The 21,366-nt window shown below is 38.3% G+C and overlaps 1 protein-coding gene across 1 annotated transcript; it reads right to left on the bottom strand.

The window, feature by feature from the left end:
• Positions 1 to 584: 584 nt before the first annotated feature.
• Positions 585 to 9,264, bottom strand: krr1 (KRR1 small subunit processome component homolog). Its single transcript, XM_079263326.1, has 10 exons — positions 9,187 to 9,264; positions 7,910 to 8,085; positions 7,217 to 7,351; positions 6,969 to 7,094; positions 6,486 to 6,569; positions 5,277 to 5,333; positions 3,458 to 3,628; positions 3,259 to 3,336; positions 2,977 to 3,073; positions 585 to 2,886 (listed from the first exon to the last, which is right to left on the bottom strand). Exons 1-10 carry the CDS (start codon positions 9,260 to 9,262, stop codon positions 2,732 to 2,734), a joined length of 1,155 nt encoding a protein of 384 aa, XP_079119452.1. The 5' UTR covers positions 9,263 to 9,264; the 3' UTR covers positions 585 to 2,731.
• Positions 9,265 to 21,366: the final 12,102 nt, after the last annotated feature.

Below are 21,366 nucleotides of genomic sequence, written 5' to 3'. Positions count from 1 at the left end.
GTTACCAGTTCATCAATCTACAGTGAGAGAAATAGGTGTTAAATATTCAAGACAGGACCAGACATCCCAAAAAGCTTGACCCAAGATTATACTCAGAAACGTAGGGTAGGGAAAAATCAGCTACATCCCATCTTGGACTCTGCAGCAGGGGTGTCAACTCAGTCTAGGTCAAGGGCCACTTTCAGCACAAGATGATCTCAAGTTGGCGAGATCGATAGAACAAGATACAATAAGTTCCATTTTTCCTTTTATTTTAGTCTAAAAGTGAAGATGTTATCAAGATGTTTGCATTTAATAAACTAGAGTAAAATTACTAAAAACATTTTTGGAAAAAAAAGCTAAAGTTTCAACAATATTTTACACAATTCAGTATTTGTTCATTTGTATATTTAGATATTTATATATCAACTTAAAATGATATTTATACAACCTGAAAATTGTTCCAATTTGATTATTTTTAAACCTTCACATATCAAAATGTTGGACTTTCACATATCTAAATTTTCCTATATTCTTTCATGTAATTTATTTTTATTTACATTTTATTTGAAACATACACGTTTAGAGTTGCAGAACCTAAAACCTCCACTGCAAACTAAGTTTGTTGTCAAAATGTACAAACTAGCAGCTGTTTGTAATGAACAAGTCAACCAAGAACCATTTAAATAGCTAAACACAGTCATAAGGGTTTTTTCCAAATTCAACAGAAAATGCCACTTTCAATGACCCCGACAGTGTAACTCAGTCTGTAAATGACTCAACCACCCAGATTGAAGTTCCCATAAGCCATAGTGGCATCAGGTGTGCTTGAGATGCAACAACTAACATGTCTAGACTGTTAGACTGCAAGTTAGAAATTGCTGAGTTAAACTTTTGTTCGGAGATCATTACTTGGCATAAACAATTAAAAAACAAGGAAAAGGATACCAAAAGAGCAACAGTACAAATGTTCTTAGAGATAAAAGTTAGCTTTTTGTAAACTTGTCCTGTTCAACAAGCAGAATGGTGGTCTGACTCCTGTGTTGTGCAAAACAAATTTGCTTTGCCACGAAAATTTAAGCAATTTTTATTATCAAATTTCTCTACTGTTGAATCTACATATTAATTCTGGACAAGAAAGTTGCGGGACAAAGAAACATAAATGGGAAAGAGAAGAAAGTAAAGAGGACAAGGGACCACCAGATGAAAATTATGAGACATTCAATCTAAAGACAAAAAAAAAAAAAACCCAGCTGCTACAAAGGAGGAAACAGAACACCACCTGCAATATCTCCAAGAAAAGAGTTATCAGGGGAACTAAAAGACAGATAAACTGAGAAAAGAAAATCATTAATCCAAACAAAGATGTCCACACAAATAAAACATGAACTAAAGTTAGTAATCATGTATTCAAACCTGCTGGATGACACAAAGGCATGCCGGTCAATGTGGAGGAAAATCTGGAATGAATCGTGATTTGTGACTATGTAGATGCGATCAGGCCTGTTCACAAGTTCCCAGTTGAAGGAACAGTGGCTACACTACCTGGACGTGGCACAAAGATGAAGTTTGGGGGGGGGGGGGGGGGTTGACTAAACTTCACTGCAACTGTGCGTGTTAAAAAGTACAGTATTTCACAATATGATTGGAACTTTTCAAGATCCAGAAATGATTTTAAAAATGTATATATAGGTACATAGTCACATATCCGCAGCAGTCCTGACCACCTCAACTGAACCGCCTCATAACAAGAGAGAACAAGTTACTCATGTTGGATATTAACACAAAAAATGCAGCCTCATGTGGACAATTTGGGAATTACAGTTATTAAAAACTTGCATTTAATATATTGAATATATTGACATTTTTACATTTACCAAATGAATCCTGCAGGTCTTTGACCCTCTGGGCTGCATGTTCACCACATCTGCTCTACAAGGCTTTGGCTTAAATGTTAAATACTAGACTTTGACTTAAATAGAAAAAGCATCAAGTATGGGTTGTTTTGCAAAGTTTTATCCTATTCACCATTTTTTAAAACATTTCTTTAGGTTTTCACTTCTCTGTATTTTTATCTTTTTGGTCAGTAACCTTGAGTTTCTTTACAGGCGCCTATAAATAAAATGTATTAAAAACTTCTTGAACATTTCCTTTGAACAGACAAAAAGCTGAAACGTTTGTCCTCAATGCAGAGCAGAACTTTTGATGAAAGCCAAACACCTCACCCTGACTGAAGCCTGGAGGTGGAGTGTCCATGATTTAGGCTTGTTTTACAGCAGCAGGACCTGGACGCCAGAAATCCCAAGCATCTATTCAACTGCAAAAGTTCAGAAATGAACTTTTTCCACAAAGATGCAGTTAAACAGATAAATTCAGCATGAATGATCACCAAAGAGTAAGACTGATACTATTTTTAAAAAAAAACAACAAAACAACTTTATTTTACATTTCTACCTGCATGAGGGAGACGCTTGTTAACATTAACAATCTGATAAATATTGTCCAGACAACATCTTCACAAAAAAAAGAGCAAATGGGGACAATAGCTGGAAAAAATCATTTTTGTTTTATACTTTTGATAACAATTTGTTATATTCTTTTCGTTTAACGACAGGGGCTGATGGAAACTAGAGAGTCTGCACTGGAGAAATTCAGCTCAACAGTTTCTGGTGACACCGTGCTGCTTGTCGACAACGTCTGTAAATCTGTCCAAATAACTGCATCACACCGCAGCAGTGCTTCTGATGTGTGGTTAGCCTTTGCTTTTTGTTTTGTTCTTTTTCTTCTTGTCAGTGGTGCTGCTGATGGGCTGAGCTGGCATCACTGGTGGAGCCCCCAGTTTCTTTGTTTTGGCCTTTTTCACTTTGTCTTTGATAGCGTCGATGTCCAGCTTTCCTTCAGACGGAGCTGCAGCACAAACAGTGGAAATAGTCGGATCTTAGTACTGTGATTACAGCCAACGGTTCCAGACCAACTCAGTGTTTTCTTTATTCCCACCTTTAGCACTCTTCTTCATTAAAGGCTTCTCTTTAGGAGGAATGAAAGCTTTGTTCCGCTCTTGCTGCTTCTTGCTCAGTGCTTCTGCTTGCTTGATCTGAAAAAGAGGAAGAATCTCTCTTCTATGTTCCACTTGTCAATGATGAGGCTCTTCGCAGAATACTTTGGGGGTTAATTTCTGCTCCGTTTTAAGGAAGGAAATATTTGCAATTACCTCACGCTAAACCAGCTGCTATAAGTGACAGTAGCATGAGAATTGAAGCGGATTTAAAAAGAACTCACCTTGATTTCCTCCATCTTCTTTCTCTTTTTCACACTTTCACGCAGGAAGAATTCTCCTGTGGCTAGTTCCTTGTCAACCTGTTTTTTTTTTTTTTTTTTAAAAACAAAAAAAAAAACACATGCATTTAAATTTTTGTTCTCTTGGTACAGTACAAGTGTCAGTGTTAAAGCAGTTGGGCAGATGTTTATTTTCTCTGACCTTGCTGTCGGGCTGTGGTGGAGGGAACGGAGTGTACTCCTTCTTCACGCTCTTGTTCTTGGGCTCCTTGCGCTTGGACACATTCTTGTGGTGGAACTTGGGAAGGAAGCGCTCCCAGTTCTGCACTCGCAGTTCGGGGTCTTTGGAAAGCTCTTGTTTGATCATCAATGTCTACCAGTTGCATCCATGACAGCGAAAGAGGGAAGGAGAATGAGAATCAGGGGAACAAGAACAGAAATGAGAAGACACCTTGAAACTTTTAACTTTGGAGAAAACCTTCGGCATGCGCTGTCTCAGTTCGAGTTTCACCCTTAAACATCACAAGTGGCAGTTTTGTGAAAATGCCTCCTGATGTGCAAATCCATCTACTGGTGTCTAAGCAAACACCTGACTTTCTTCCGACAAGCTAGACCACACAGACCAGGGGAAAACTTTTTAACGCTTAAAGAAAAAGAAAACATTGATTTTCCTCATTTCTGTTGTAAACACAGCATCGTGCACTACTTTTTGGACTGCGAATAACACACACATACACACACACACACACACAGACAAATAGAAGTGGAAGAGTGGATATATCCTAATATTCCTTCAAGTCTGCTGCTTCCACAAAGTGGAAATGGTTTCTTTATTTGTACTCACAGACATGCAGTCACAGATGGAGTCAGATTTCTGATGCATGAAAAATGTTTTAATTCCTACAGAAATGAGAATTTGGTGAAGCATCATTCATTTCTGAAGACAAAGTTACTGCTGGTAATAAAGAAACACCTAGTGAAAAAAACACATTGCTTTAGGACTTGATTGTGAAACACAGGAAATGGTCACATTGGAGGTGATGCAAACTGAAAGATCTCTGAAGTCAAGAAAATGATCATTCTTCTTTAAAGAAAAACCCTGGTTGACCGTTGCATGGCCCAATCATAAACAGAATTGATAACGGCACCAACTGAAGCCAATAAATGTCTATGTTTGCTGCCACAAACAATTATTTGATTGTTTGGCGATTAGTCAACTTATGGTATCATGTAAATTTTGGCTGATGGCACCAACATGCAGCTGCTCTTACATAATAGATTGCAGCTTGAAGTGGTTTATCTAGGTGTTGTGTGCCATCTAAAAAAAGACAAGATGACATTAACTACAAGAACTTTGAATGAATTTTTTAGCTTGTAGTAAAATAAGGAAAAACACACTGAGCTTAAGAAAAGAAATGTTTATGTTGGTTTTTCTTTACTTCTGTGGCATCAAACACAGCTACATTTCTCAGTACTGAATAATGCAACAAAATCAAATGAGGCCGTGACCTGAAACTAAAAATAAAATTACCCACAAAAAGCACACCGATGAGGTTAACAGCTAACAAGCCAAACAGCTTGGAGACGATGAGTGTCTGTTTGTCAGAAACTGAATCAGCCACAACCAGACAAACAGGAAGTACAGACGTAGTTTAAGAGAAAAGCTGAAATAAATAAACCACAACATTATCAAGTCAGTCAACATAGTCATGGTTAATGGAACAATCTGGGCAGCAACGTGTGTGGTTATGACTTGGGAATTAAAATCTTGCACCATAAAAATGAAAAACTCCATTTAAAAGAGAATCACTGCATGCGTTTCATGCCCTCAGCTCCAGGTCGAGCCAGCCTGGCATGCAAACCCAGAGAGACTTATTTCAGTCAGGAGATCAAGAACAAGGATGGAGAAATTCTTCATCGGGCATGAATGCAGTGCGCACCAACATTTCTATTATTGTTTTGTGGTCTAAGACAACGGCCTCCTGCACCCAGCCAGGCATATGTAAATAGTTTGAACTTACCTTGATGTTGTAGATGGGGTGGATGTTCTTCATGGTGTCCAACACTACTTTACGTACCTTCAAAACAAAGTAATGTCAACAATTACTTTGGCTATCAAATACCAGTTAGCTAAAGAAACAATAATATTGTGGATAATCCTTGATGGACACGCTTGTTCAGATAAACAGAAGTTTGCTTACACTGACAGTAACTGAACCTCTCCAGCAAAAAGGTATAGGATAGCTAGCGACATCGCTAAAACTGAAACAACGTAGCTAGTTAACCAGCCAGAAAGCTTAGATTATCATCTAAAATCAACATTTCAGGGGTGTCAACCTCCAGTCTTTGTGCAGGGAAACAAAAACCTGCTGGATCCCAGCCCTCAAACACACCTGATTCAGATCAAACAGATCCTTCTTCTCAACCTATTCATTTATTTTGGTCAGGTGTGCTGGAGCATGGAGACAAGACCCCAGCAGGGTCCGAGGACTGGAGTCTGACACCAGTGCATTACATGGATCTCATCACAATCACTCTTTGCTTAAAGTTTTCTTGTCCTACGAGTGCTTTAAGCTTTAACAGAGCAAAATTGTGTAATTTGACAGATTTTTGTGATAAATTAGTTCACCAATTAAAACCATATTTGCAGCAAGGAAAAGCAAATTAAGCAAAAATATGTTTTCAGTTTTATTTACAGAAGGAAATATTGCTATTAACAGAAGCTGCTAGCGCCTGTTGAGCTTGATTTTCAACTCGTGTCTTACAGAGCTGAAAATAAGAATTTTTGTTTATAATACTACGTTTAGTAAGAATAAATTGGGATTTTTCTCCATCTCCATTTTTATTTTATATTGTGTATTTGAAGGAAGTACCCATTGGCTCCTGTGCTTATTTGCATTATTTTGAAATATTCTTGAACAGAACATATCCACAGAGTGATGATACGTTCAGCCAAAGCATAATCAGACCTGAGGGGGTGTTTTGTTACAACCGACTGTCAAAAACTTTAGAAATTGAGCTTGTGTGTTTTTTTCGTGTGCAAGGATGTTGTGCATAATAAACACATCTGCTTAATAAAAAAAAATAAATAAATAAAAAAAAATAAATAAAAAAAAGCAGGAAACAGACCTAATTTTATTGCAACAATTCAGCAAACAAATAGTTTTAATTGTAATTAAACTGTTTTGCCCCTTGAACAAACAAACACTCAGAGGCTCTGTAAGACTTACCTCTTTCAGGCCATTATAAGGCCCAAGTACCGACACCGTGTTGCCTTGCACCATCACGTAGCAGTTGGTCAACAACTCTAACGCCTGAGAAAAAAAAAAGTGCATCACGATAAAGTGGCTGATTAGAGGCAATGTTGGCACCTGATGACATTTAGTACAACTCAGTATTAATATCCAGAAACTCCAAGTCTGAAGTGACTCGATGTAAATTTAAGTCCTCATTTACTTTTTAGAAAGAAAGCAGTTTTAAACATAGTTTGACCTCATTGCTCCACACAGCCACTCTGTCAGTGTATGAACATCACTTTAATAGTCTTTTTTAAAATAAAAAAAAAAAAGGCAAATCCCTATCAGTTTCAAACCACAACACACGTTTATTGGTAATGTTAGGCTGCAAATGCATCAGGAATAAAAACTATCACATATTGCATTCAACTATCAAAGTATAAATAGTAAAATGTGCTTGGCTGACATGGGATTTACCTTTAAGGTGGAGCCCTTGGGACCGATCAACCGCTGCCTTCGTTTCACAAACCTCTCCCTGTTCCTCACCAGGGTCCCAATTTTGATGATGTCACATGCCATGTCATCCTGTAATATCCGTACAGCCTGGACGTAACACCATGAGAGGAAGAGTACAATAGAGTCTGCATTACTTGTTCTTAAGCATGTGAAGTGTATTTCACAGCATGTTTAACAAGCAAGCAGTCATGACAAAGCGGAATCCAGACCTGCTCAAACGGGACACTCCTCGCCAGGAGTTTAATGAGATCTCTTGCTCTCACAATAGCGTATGGGTCAAATGTTTTCTTAGTGGTGCAAACTGTCATGCTGCCTTCTATCAGGTCCAGAGAGGCTTTAATATGCTAGGAGAAACAGGATTAACATGAATCATTTTAAACGTCATGCATTGCACAGCAATGTGAGTGTTTGCATCGTCAGTCTGACTAAAGATGTGAGCACACTTCTGACAAGGTGTCTGGAAAGACACTGTTCTAAAAGTATATGTAATTTCTTCATCATTCATAAGATCACAAAACACTCAAGGAAAAAAAAAGCATGCACAACACTGGTAAATGTAGCTAATTGGGTTCACCTGCAGTCCCATATCATTAAAGATGAAGCAACTGTTAGCTAATAGCCAGGCAGAGGATCAGAACAATCTAACAAAGTATTTGCTCAATATAACTCATCTAGATCTACTTATTTAAGATTACATGTCTCACTTAATTCATAAACATAAAACCAGCATAATGACAACAAAGATGATCCAGGACTAAGTGATAACTACTTAAGTGATTTTATGTACTAAATACACACAGCATACTGATAAAAATTGCTTTTCTAATCAAAAGGGCCTCAAGTTTAATCAGCTTCTATATTTTTGTTTAAACAAATAACTTAAGACAAATCTGCGTACGTACAAATTCTCCTAAAGCTTTTTCCACCAGTGGCCAGCACTCCTTCAGGTACGCTTCTCTGTACTTTGGGAAAAGGGTGGCAAAGCTGCTCTCCTCCAGCAGGCCACGGGGGTTGTCTTCTTTGGTGAAAGCTGGCTCCTTCCATCCATCAGGAACAGTCAGGAGTTCAGATTCATCCACTGCAGGACATGTACACCACAATCAGAGACACCAACACCATTAACTTATGACAGCATCTGGTTAGCGCAGTCGCGATGGAAAACACTCAAAGCATTTCCACTTTTATGCATTAGGAAGCCGAGATTTGAAGCTCTCCACAACCAAGCACCACTATATATCAAAGACCTCATAGTTCCTTATATACCAAGCAGAGTACTTCGTTCCCAGACTGCAGGCTTACTTGTGGTTCCTAGAGTCTCAAAGAGCAGAGCGGGAGGCGGCGCCTTTGGCTATCAGCCCCCTCTTTTATGGAATAAGCTCCCAGTTAGTGTTAGGGAAGCAGACACCCTCCCCACCTTTAACACTAGGCTGAAGACTTATCTTTTTGATAAGTCCTATAGCTAGGGATGGTTAGCATCTCTTAGTTTAGACTGCTGGGGGACACACTGAGCTTGTTTCTCTCTCTCTCTTTTATCCCCCAATAACAGTGTTGCATCATTAACATGTATATCTCCTGTCTCAGCCGGTCTCCCTGACCGGGAGTAGCAGTTCCTGTTGTCTTTGTCTTTCTGTCCTCTTCCCCCCACACAGCAGAGGCAGATGGCTGCCTGTCCTGAGCCGGGTTCTGCCGGAAGTTTCCTTCCTGTTAAAAGGGAGTTTTTTCCTTCCCACTGTTGCCAGTGTGCTTGCTCAGGATGGGAGATTGAGTTGTAGCCTCCAACTCAATCTGTTGGTTTCCTTATATAGGTTATTATGAATTGGCTTTCATTATGTTTGTTGTTGTTTTTTTCCCCCCTGTGATTTGACGCTATATAAATAAAGTTAAATTGAATTGAAAATTGAATCATCTAATCTGATGTTCGAGGAGCCGCCATGTGTTTGCAAAATACACTTAGTTAATCTTAGTATCAAAGCTAAAATGTGATCATCAAACGTAGTAAAAGTATTAATTGTCAAACCAATCGACTGTTTACAAATCTAGAGCATATTAGCCAACACATGCCTGCCTCGCAGCAATAATGTAAACACGCAAACAACATGGAAATACGACCCCCATGTTCCCTTTTAACAGAAAGCTAAACACCGCTTAACAATCTGATTATACAGAAAACTTAACTGACCTTGGTTTTTTGTCTTTTTGGAGTTTTTCCTTGCTTGTGTTTCCCTCACGCCGTCTGGATTTGCGGAGGACGCCATGTTTGAGGCTAAGCGGAAATGACGCGGAGTGTTTCTTCTTCGTGTAAAATCGTAAACGTTTTTATGTCTGTTTTTATTATTCTGGTAACTGTGGACCCTGTATTTCTTCTTGATACGCTAGTATTTTTACCTTTTGTCTGGATTCAGGAAAAAGCTTTTGAGGGGAAAACTTGAGGTTGATCTTTGGTCTTTGTTTTCTGAATGTTTGCATTGAGAATGACATTTCTGCCACCTACTGGGATTAACTACATCCACAGATTTCCCAAATACTCAAGCCTGTGTCTAAGCATCTCCAACTTTTCATCTACATTTGTGATGCCAAGAGTCATGACTCCCATATCCAGTGTCAAGAATTCATTACTCTACTTTTTATTAAGCCATTTTAAGAGTTGCGTTTTGTGGAGCATGTATTTGTTGCTTGTCAGTGTGGCTCAGTGCTTGTAAATTTAGGTAATTTTTGGTTTGAGTTGCATTGGTTTTGATGCAGTAAGTGCCATTTCCTTTTCTGATGTTTGTACATACATTGATACAACATGCACTTTCTAAATAAACACTTTCTTTCAGCTATGTCACACACTTTTAAAATGATCCATTTTTGGGTGACATTGCTGAAAAAGACAAAGTCGTCTGAGTTTATCCAAAGTCCATGTAGTAATGTCTCTTGATCAGGCAAGTTTGAACCTTAATGGGTTTTCAAATCATGAGTAATTTGAAAATTTATATAAGATATTTTTACACCATGTAAACCCCAGGTGTAATGACAGCCAAGTTCCATAAACAGCATGCAGAACTGTGGAATTAAACCATTATTTAGCCTGAGCAAATATTTGAAGCAAAACTACCATTTCAAAGAACACTCATGTTTTGAAAGGATTTTGTTAAATCCATCTATTGATGCATCAGTTATTTAATTTTTTTTCCATTCAGGAGTCTATTAGCTGCAGATAAGCATCACGCTTGCAGGTGCTCTTTCAAACACTTTATTGCAGCCGTAACTGCTCATAGTATGTCATGATTGCTTTGGTTGTGATCAGTAAGACCACGGTTGCTCCCAAAAAGCTTATCGATGCTGCCACAATGAAGACCATGGTCATGTGCTCTGACCCTGCAAGGAGATGACAGTTATTCATGACGACATCTCAGAGTGGCACTGCAATGCATGTTCAACATGCACATTAGAAAAGTATGATACTGTTTGAAATGGCAAACAGTCGAGATTCATCATTCAGGAATAGATTGAGTTAGAAAAGATGCTTTTGCATTCTTCCATTTTTAATATGAACTGGTGGAATCTGATTATAGGTTGTGCTAACATGAACTCACAGGAAGATGGTTGGACTGACTTCACCCTCATGTTGACTACGAGAGGTCCAGCAGACACGATAGCAGCTCGTTTCCCAAGTCGGTCCATCTGGCTCACTGACCTTTTGGAGCGCTGCTGGCTACTGCAGTTCTGGTTCAAAATACAGGGTCAACCATTTAATAACATAAGAAAGGGATATTTATTGAGTAGCACTGAAAAGTTTGGGAAGTGAGAAGGAACAGAAATGGCAACATGAGGAAAATATGATGTAACAACGGCATATTTAAACTGTTAGTAGAATTAAAGCAAATTACAACATGGTAAAAATGTGGGAAATTCTAAATCATGTATACTTTTACCTTTGTGCAGTCTTCATCATTTCCACATATGTTGGCCAGGCAGTGAAAGAAGAGGTGTAAGCCTTTGGGCATCATGAACATTTGCAGAGAAAATCTGCTTTTTTGTTGCAGGCCGTTAACAGCCAGCCAGCGGAACGTGTTGTCAACAGGACAGCTGAGCAGAAAAAGTATGACAGGAATTAAACTCCCCATCAAAAGGAAACAGAAATGAAACATTTCATAGCAAAGCATCTAACATGCTGACACCACACTAGACAGGTCTCCAGGAACACATTTTAAAAAGAATATTAATACCCATCCTCTAGAAGAACGGCCTGGACAGGATCCTGTGGATCGAGGCTCTCAGTGGCCCAGCATGACTCCACCTGTAGGAGCACATCTGAGGCAAAAGAGGTGTTGGTCTGCAGTGCCACCTGGAAGAACAGGGTGTCCTCAAATCCCAGATCTACTTTGTCACTGTAGCTGTGGGTGTAAGACTCATCCTTGTACAGCGTCATGGTCAGGCCCAGCTGCAGCGATGAGTTGAACTCAACCAAGGAAATTGAGGAGAGCCTACAGCCAGAGCAAGCAAAACTGATGCAGTTCCTTACAATCAAGTAATGTAATCATAATCACACTGAAGAAACACTCATCTGTTCTCACCACTCCATATCAGCGATGACTTGAGCGTTGCGGACATAATGTCGAGGGTAGATGCACTTCCAGACAACTTTTAAGTCCCGTCGACTAATCGTCTCCTCTTTTGTTAAACTGATGGCGAGAGTGTTTTGCAGCATGATGTGGGTTTTGTTAGCCTTAAAAAAAACAAAAAAAAACAACAAAAAAAAAAACCTCAAGTTAAACGTCATCAAAAACTGCACATCAAAGCAGAGGAATAAGCCCAAAACCCAGAGGATTTGGCCAATTGAACGTTTCTTTATACAGAACATTGCTGCAGCAAACTTGCTACTCATCCTAAATGGGAACCAGCAGTTTTTCCTTCACATATCAACCCGAATCTATTAAAAATGTGTTTACTCAGCTGTCTGCAGATTCATGTCAGTTTTTCTAAAAATTGTACATAAAATGCCATATTTAAAAAAAGGGTATGTATATATGAATTATAGCTATGGCTTATCCTAATGGACTGGAGCACAAATAACAGCACCACCACACAACAAGCTCATCATGAAATATAGAAACAGGACAAATGGAGACATGTGATAAAGATGACAACATTTTAATGCCTGTGTAGTCTAGTAGATTTGTATTTATTGACTGTTGATCTTCGGCACTGTATCAACTGAGTGTCAAAAGTTTGCATCTGTGGAGTTTCAAATGAGAACACTGCATTGATGTTTTTTTAAACACCTTGCCAGTATACAATCTCCAAGTACTTCTCCCCATGGAGTGGCTTCTATACTGGTAAGATTTTTAATTATTTGTCCAACTAGTGCTTAAACAGCCTGTAGGTTGGGCTCAGCAAGCTTGACCTGGGTTGAGCAGGTGTAGAAAATAAATGGATGGCTAATGCGCTACAAGAACACACATTTTGTTGTTTGCCTTCAACAAAACATACTCACCCGTTTCTCTGTTCCACACTCTGATGATTTTCGTGAGGTGTGGAAGTAGTACAATGCCTCACTTTCATTTACACGGCACAGGCCATCATTCAGTTTCACCTCAACTTTTCCCCCGAAGTGAGCAGTCAGGTAAGCTTTGGCTATTCCACCAGTCATTACTTTGTCCAGACACTGACTGAAAAGCCCTTTATCTGTTAGAAAATAATGGTCAAAACATTGATTCAAGCCCCTTTTGGTTGCCAGTAAAAAATGCATTACAAGGAAGTGGCTTAATCCAGCATCACCCACAATAAATTATTTACATATGCGACATTGTTGGATTTAAACTGGAAATATGGACTTTTTCCTTTAAGAATTAGAAAACTTGAATTCTTTCAGATTTCGAACAAATAGATTGAATTTATCACACCAATATGGACAGATTTTGTATGACATATATAGAAGATGGATGGACATTCTACTCATTATCAATCCCTGAACTTTCAATAGGACCTTTCTTCCCTTTGGACTTTTAATAGATGTATGTTTTAATGATTAAACAGAATATTAGTGGTTTAAAATTACATTTCGTATAAATTAGAAAATGCAAGCTGGATGAGAGAATGTTGAACCTCAATGTGATTGTCATCATAATGTCAAGGTTCACAAAAGTAAACATGGACTGCTTCCAAGCAAGTGGAAATAAATGGACATATTTACATGATAATGAACCCTCTTTTTTGTGAAATTATATGTCTGTGGGAAAGGGGATGTGTATGTGGGTAAACAAATACGTAGATTTAAGTCTGTACAGGATTGTAAGTATAAATATATGGATGTGAATAAATATATGTTTAGAAGTATGTAAATGTATGTATATAGGTGTATCTAGGGGAGCATGGATGAGTATGTGTAAACGTGTATGTATGGATGAGTATATGTATATACATGTAAATATGTAAATGCAAAATACTGAAATATATTATATATATATATATATATATATATATATATATATATATATATATATATATATATATATATATATATATATAAAAAATAAATAAAAGCAAATCTGGAGGAGGAGATTAGACGGTAAATCATGATGATAAAAAAAGCAAAGGTTTTCAATTGTAATCAATACCTATTTCAAGTTACATCAGCAACTCCAAAATAAAAATAAACATTAACCAAAAGACATTACTTCTGATCTGTGACATCAACATAAGGCAGTATTCAGGTCAAGCATTAATTAAGTGGCTGTGAGACATTCTGAATAGACTGTTGTGCATCATTTTACAAATTCAGATGTTTGTTCTGTAAAAGTTAACATTTCCAAGCTTTTGTTTACAACAGGATTTTAAGTTAGTAAAACTTCCTTAGCCTAATAATATGCTGCGAACTGATGGAGTGCACAGTTACAAAAAAAAAAAAAAACTGGTGCAACAATTTGTACTCATATCTGGGTAGATTTTTAATAACTTAGTAAATGACACCAAATTTGCTTATTCAGCTAAAACCCTTCCCCATCTTCATTTTCCATTAAAGAAACTGTCGCTTAAATATCAAAGTTATTACAAAACAAATGTAAGCTGGAGACAAAAACAAAAACTAAGCATTACTAAATGTCATCGAAATCATAAAAATGAAAAGAATATGCGTTATAGGACAACAAAAACAGTGCAGTCTTAAAAAAACAAAAAACAGAGTGCCTCTTTACCTTTGCAGTTCAGATGTGAAGCAGCAGGAGGATCCATTATAGGGCTCACATCATAGTAACCAGCCTGGCACACACACGTGTACGAGCCCAGAGTGTTAATGCACAGAGAATTATGAGGACACAAAGGTTGCTTGGAAGAGGTGCACATGTCTGGACCTGAAAAAGATGAGACCATAAAGAAAATCCTGCCAGAGAGAAGATTCTGAATTCAAAGCATTCAACTCTGAATATTTCATAGCTGCATGTTGAAGACCTGTGCAAGCTGCACATCATCGCTTACCATCCCAGTAGATAACTCCGTTTCCAACACTGATGTTTGGACTATTCAGGGACTCTATGTAATTCAGCTGATCATTCACAGGTAGTGGCACATTGTCCCCCGTTATGGAGGCATCAAAGGACTGAAACACAACCTCTGTTTTGCCTAGCTCCTCTTGCGGTTCAAAGGAATCTACTTCAATACGGGCTGGCTGATCGAAGTCTTTCAGCAGCTCCTGGAGCTAAACCACACAAAGATATCTGCCTTCAGTAAGACAACAACCCCCCCCTGGAAATGGATAAATGAATAATTGTTAGGTTGAATTTTAGTTCTAGTTGATCAGACTTAATTACAATTCCTCCTCTGGACACCGTGATGTTATATTTCCAATAGCTGTTGAGACATTTCTGGTTAATTCTGTATGGACTGCATTTGTTTAGTTTCCCCCCCACCTTATCTTTAAGGATCTGCACCACTTTTGCATGAGATTCTGATGAGCTGTCCTGTGCATCTTTAGGCATTGACCAGGGCACGACCATTGTGAGACCAACGCTTTCAAAATCAAACTGTAGCTCTAAAGAAGTTACAAAATAAAAATACAATAATCCAAGACTTTTGTGAACGTTGACAGGTTTTCAAAGTTAAAAAAAAGTCACACTAACCTAAGTCAGCTGCCCTCACGTTGAACTCAAAAGATGAATTGCCTCCTTCAAAACTCAAACGAGAGGGTTCAGACTCCCATTTGCCATCACATTCCTCCCACACTTCGAGGAAATAGGATTTCCCCTCCTCCAGCCCTGGAAGATGCAGCTGTGTGTTGGACACGCGGTTGCTCTGGACGGTTGAACTATTTTCCAGGGATAACTCGTATATAAAGGCCACAGCTGGCTGCTGTGGGATGCTGGGTGTCCACAGGATAGTGGAGTTATCAGGGTGGTATCTCAACTCAGACACACCATGAGGTCCTGCAACAAGCAATGGTAGAAACAACCAAATGAAACACAAAGTTGCACAAAAATATAAAAAAAAACAACTAATTTAAATTCAAGATAATCTTAAATCAGATTGTTTTTTTTGTTTTTTTAAAAAAAAAAACATTTTTATCAAGTAAAACCTTTAATTTCCCTTATTTCAATATTAATGTGAATTTTATTTATACAGCACATTGTCTACAACCCCAGCAGCACAAATCTTGTACAGTGGAATAACAAAAACAATAACCTCACTAAAAACTTAAGATTAAACTGAATTGTCCAATTCATTTAAATGGGACAGTGCATATTAATGAACAGGCAAAAACTGAAGTAAATATACCAGATTTAGCTAAATGCTAATTTCCATCCATAGTCATGATAGAAAATACATAACACTGCCAATATTGCAAAAACATAAAAGCTTAAATCGATGTGGAGCTCATTTTTGTTTGTAGGTCAGTGCAGAGAATCCTGGATTCAAGCCTGACAGACAGAACCTCCAGGAGGGCGTAAGCTATAAAACATCATGGATCTAACTGGAGCACATCACCACAGAAGCTCTGACTGACAAGATGGAGCCAAACCATTTACAGCTTCAAAAACAAGTAATAATTGAAAGCCAGTGAAGAGCGGCAAGTACAAGGATGATGTGATTATGTCATCTCCTCCCGGTCAGCAGACGTCAGCTGCAACCGAAAGACATGTCTGATCTAAGCCGCGATAAGGGAAGTTGTGATAGTCCAATCAGGACATGATCAGTAGATGGACGGCCTTCCTTAAATTATTTCTAGGGAAGCAAAGCTTGACTCTTCCATCTCTCCATTTTCTATACCTGCTTATTCTTTAGGTTTTCAGACAAATTTCACCAAAAAAATTACACTAATGTCTCATAAGCCTCCAGTAATCAAACCAGTAGAGCTTTTAAAACACCTTAACATGACTACACCTCCTCCCCTTAGTGTCATTAGCTGCTCAGATTTTGTTTTACCAGTATGTGCTGTCACCATCTTGGCATCCATGAGCACACTTTCTCCACACATTGCCTCCACTTTGGCCTGGTACTTTTGGCACGGCAGCAGCCCCACCACAGTGTAGCTGGTGAGCAATGTGGAGCCCTGCAGCACCCCCTCGTGGTAAACTCTGAACGTGGAGACAGATGAGGTGTTCTTCACCTCCCAGCTGAGGGTATACTGACTGGGGCCATATAATGTTTGTTGTAAGGAGTGGATGTCGGAGTGGGCTGGGGAGACAAGATTAAAAAAATAAATAAATAAAATTATATATCAGAAATCTCAACTATTCCATCTTTGCATTTTTTTAAAAAAACAAAAAACTTTTGTATCAACTAAAACTCGAATGATGACATTAAAAAGATCATATTAATTGATTAACTTGATCAGCAAGTGCAGGACTTACGAGAGTTTCCATCTATCAGGATCATCTTGCTGTGGCGGGACTCTAACCCTGCCTGGCAGACTGTCTGCAGGCCAAACTTCACCCTCGTGCAGGGCTGCAAGTCAGACAAGTGGAATGCAAAGCGGTCATCTGTGAGCCACAGCTCCACCTCCTCTGTGACGTGGTCTGTACCGTTGAGGTAGAAGATGGTGAGGAGGAAAAGGGAATACTTCAGGTTCGTAGGGCAGTCCCAGGCCAACGATATGCTGCTGCTATTCCAAGATGTGATTTCAAAATCCTTTGGAACGTCTGGATCTGGTAGGAAAAGTTTTCTAAGTTAAAAACTTGGTTAGAAATCATCCTAGTGGTTTTGCAAGCCCATTATCTCCACTTTAAAATCTTAACATTTTCCATTTATTTCCAAGTCATTTGTAAATGATTTGGTGTGCATTTGACAACTATGAAAAGTAAAACTTAAAAAAAAAAACAACTACTTCTTAAAAAGAGTCAGTTTTCCTAAATTACAAAAGGGGAAAAAACAATAAATAAATCACAGTTTCCAGAAAAAGATCTTAAAGTAGCTCTATATAACTTTATGCCTTTAAAACTTTGCACTGATGACTTGCTGTGATGGCACGGTTACATTATGTACAATTCAAGCGCTGTCATTCCCAAAAGCAGCATCCCGACGCCGACACAGCTAACAGCAGCATTTCACTTCTTAGCACTGAGGTGCATGCTGGTAACTGGATATCAACAGTGAATTTCCGAATGCTGCTGATTCAGTAAAGAAACCCAAAAGGACATTAGAGAAAGAAAGAAAAGGGCAGAGCAAGAATTAAGAATCAACATAGAACAAACCTTTTCTTGCTGTGTAGCTCACAGAAGAGACAGTATGTAAGATAAATTAGGAATTAGCCATCTTAAAAGTTGCCAAAGTGAGAAAAAAATCTGCCAAAGGTTCAGTAGTAAAGCTTTAAAATCTCAGCTAATTAGACCAAAACGGAGCGTGAAATCTTTGTAATGCAAATTTTTATATAATGGTTTTTAAATGTTATAATCAGACAATTAAAAAAAACAAAAAAAAAAACCAACAAAAAAAAAAAAACATATGTTCATACCTGTTATAGTAGAGAGACAAGTGAGGGTGTGAGTGTCTGCAATCTCCAGACAAACCACATAGTGGCTGCAGGGTTCCAAAGCAGAGAAGCGGTGGTGGTTCAGTGTGGTTTCGTCCACACTGACAATGTTGTAAGATCCCATTTCTATGTGGTACAGCCTGGTGATGTGGGTGTTGATGACATATGAATAATTCTCCACCCATGACACCAGCAACATGGAGGGACTCCTTGACTCCAGCTTGACAGGGAGGCGCAACGTGTGTCCTAGGAGGAAAGTTTCACTTAATTTGTTCAACCTTAGTTTTCTGCTCACTCCGCTCATTGCACTGATCATTTTCTGTGGGTATAGCAACATAAGTGATAGATGATCAAACTCAATATTTTGAGAAAATCCACTACTATGCTAATATCAACTCTGGTCAAATACTGGCTGAACTGATCTTCAATGCCATCCTAATGGTAAAGAGCGAGCCTTTGTCCTACATTTTCAGTCGTCAGGCGAAGCTAATTGGCTGCAGTTTGGTATTCTCTCACATGGTCTTCAAGTTATCAGGTCTTCTTGTTTAAACATCAACAACACAACGAATGAAAGTACATTTTACAGCCTTGACTGGAGAAGCGATTCTCACCAACCGCAAGAAAGAAGTTTTCATCTTGGTGGAGGAATGTTGTGCCACTTTCACATGCAAACACCTCACTGGGACTCAACATCGCCATAAAATCCTGAAGAAAAGCTGGATCATGTTAGCAGTCGAGCTATGCAGGAACAGGGACTGTTTGCAGGTTCGTGTTGGTACCTTGGTGGCATTTGTTGGATGCTCCAAAGGCTTCTGTCGGCCTGTGATTTTTATGACCTTTGTACCTGTTGGTGAGATTATATGGGAATATTTCAATATTTGAGGGTTCAGAGGACAGAAATACCTTGCAGTGACACCACGGTCCATCCTTACGCGGGCTGACGGTGAAAGTCCACCTCAGCATGGAGTCGCCATTTTGGAGGGCTAACTTGTTATCCACAATAGGAGACACCGTAAGGGAGGTTATTTTTCCCACTTTCATGATGAATTTTAACGATGTGTCATTGAGCCATAAGTTTCCATTTTGCCTGAAAGAATGGAAAATAATTAAGGCCTGCGACACCCGCAGCAAGTCATGTCAACAAACTTCTAAGCTTCCTCTGTTAAGTTACTTTTATGAATGTACATGAAACTACTACAGTATTTTTCATTTTCTCGACTAAAGGTGCAGACAAGTTGCGATCCTCAAGCTTTTACATTTAAAAAATGTCACTTAATGTATGAAACAAAATGTTTTTTCACCAACAATATGATTTACGAAGAACTGCTCAACTCAACTTTATTCATAAAGCCCTTTAAAACAACCAGAGTTGAAAAAAAGTGCTGTACACAATCAGCCAAAATAAAAACAGAATAAAACAGTTCAAATGCAAATAACACAATAAAACAACAGGTCATACAAGAAATACGGAATTAGAACAATAAAACAAACTGAATAAATAGTAAATAAAACCAATAATAAAAATAAACTAAAGCCCACTGACCGGAAACTGTCTTACGTTGGGTTTCAAGGCCAAGGAATAAAAATGGGTTTCAAGATGAGTTAAAAATGGACAATTAGGAGACTTGTCTAATCTGGAGGGGAAGCTCATTCCACAGTGTTGGACCAGCAACAGAAAAAGGTATCCCCTCTGAGCTTCTGTTTGGACCTCGCCTTGAAATGTTTTAGAAAAGTGCATAAAAATCCTGACACAGGACATGAGAGATGCATTTAGCCCTTTAGTTAATCCAACAACAGTTCACTGAAGCTTCATCACAAATGGTCTCTATGGAAGGGTGGATGTCAATAAGTCATTCTTAAAGAAGAAAAACAGGAAGAGAAGGGTGGAGTATGCCAAATGACAAGAACTGGACTGAAAATCGATGCCAATAAGTTTTATTGAGAGATGAATCCTCCCTAAAGCCTAATCACAACATCCTGTAGCAGTGTGGGATCACAGAACTGAACAAATAAATCAGTCAACAACCAAATAAAAGCTTTGGAAAATTCTTCAAGATGCTTCAAAGACTGTTAAAGATGTATAAGAAATCATGCGAAATAGGATGGAAATTAAAGAACCTAATGTTATTGACTTGAGGTTTGTTAGAACTGTACACCATCTTTGCCTTATATTGTATTTACATTCATGTTCGCACATGTTAAATTAAGTCCCTTAGCCCCGTTTCTGGTTTATAGAGAGAAATAAAGCACAATTCACAACTTTTACACAAGCAGATTGATAATTGTGTTCAGTGGTTTTCTCTTATGTAGTCAAGTAGAATTGAAAAATAAAAAAGACTAATGCTGGAACAGACATGAGCGTTTGCTTGGACCAGTGTGCTGGGAAAAGAAGTTTTAGAGAGAACAGAGAGCTAAATAAAAATAAAAACATTATTAAATTGATTGAAAATAAAAACAAAATAAAAAAAGTTGAAAGTTAGAGTAGAATGGGAAAGATGGGAGACGAAATCTTAGGCTCAAACAGTTTTTAGTCTTCCAATAGTGGAAACCAAATCTAATTTACTATTTAAGCAAACTAGAAGCGCAGAATTGAGCTTTTCCTTACTCAAATAAGCCCCACTAAGACACAAAACGTGTTTACCTGTCGAGAAACTCCTCCGTGCCCAACCAGCATATTGAGAAGGACATATCAAAGCAGCGTCCTGAAGGGGCAAAAATCAGAGTAAATATAACAAATAAAAGCGAATTCTGCTGCAACTTCAGCAGCAGTACATATAGAGGCTAATACTTTACTCACCAAACGAATGAGGCACTAATATGAAAAAGACAAGCGAATATTCTACGGAGTTCCTGAAAATATTTGAAAAAAAGAAAAAGTTCATAATTACGCTGAAACATGCGATTAAAAACAAGCTATAAATAACTTTCTCTTACATATTTCTTCTTCTATCCTTTCTTTCGTTTTATTCCAGCAAAGGAAAGTGTTTATCAACGCGAAGGCCGAGCAGGGATCCGCAAGCTGCTAATAAGTGTCAGGTGTGCGTGACGTCATGCGTCACCTGTGTCTGTCAAAAACGTCGAAGTGAGCTTCTGATACGTGATATGCATAAATGGCTATTCCAGTCCTCCCATTTTCGAAAATTCACATCCCTCATCACTATCCTCTTAACTGAATGAAGGTATGAAAGTATCAAGAGGATAAAAACATCTGTCATGATGCTAACAGGACAGATGTGGTCAGGATCTCCCAAATGCAGTGGAATCACCTTTTATGCATGTCGTGGAGCCACTAAGTGTAAAATATCACGTCCTGCGACTTCTAAAAAGGATCAGCTACTTTGTTTTGCATTAAACTGCAGCACACATGTTCAAATTCTAACACTGCATTGCTTCAAATAATTTCAAATAACTTCA

This window comes from Telmatherina bonti (assembly GCF_933228915.1).
Source record: "Telmatherina bonti genome assembly, chromosome: 23".
Taxonomy (NCBI): Eukaryota; Metazoa; Chordata; class Actinopteri; order Atheriniformes; family Telmatherinidae; genus Telmatherina; species Telmatherina bonti.
Note: the sequence above shows the minus strand (reverse complement) of the source record. Positions and strands in the feature narration are given on the sequence as shown.

Bases quoted from the DNA above. Each gene is read 5' to 3' on its own strand.
- krr1 (XM_079263326.1), bottom strand. From the start codon at position 9,262: ATGGCGTCCTCCGCAAATCCAGACGGCGTGAGGGAAACACAAGCAAGG. The intron at 3,629-5,276 runs GTAAGTTCAAAC...TGCAACTGGTAG, and splicing joins ACCCCATCTACAACATCAAG to ACATTGATGATCAAACAAGA. The intron at 2,887-2,976 runs GTGGGAATAAAG...TTTGTGCTGCAG, and splicing joins AATGAAGAAGAGTGCTAAAG to CTCCGTCTGAAGGAAAGCTG.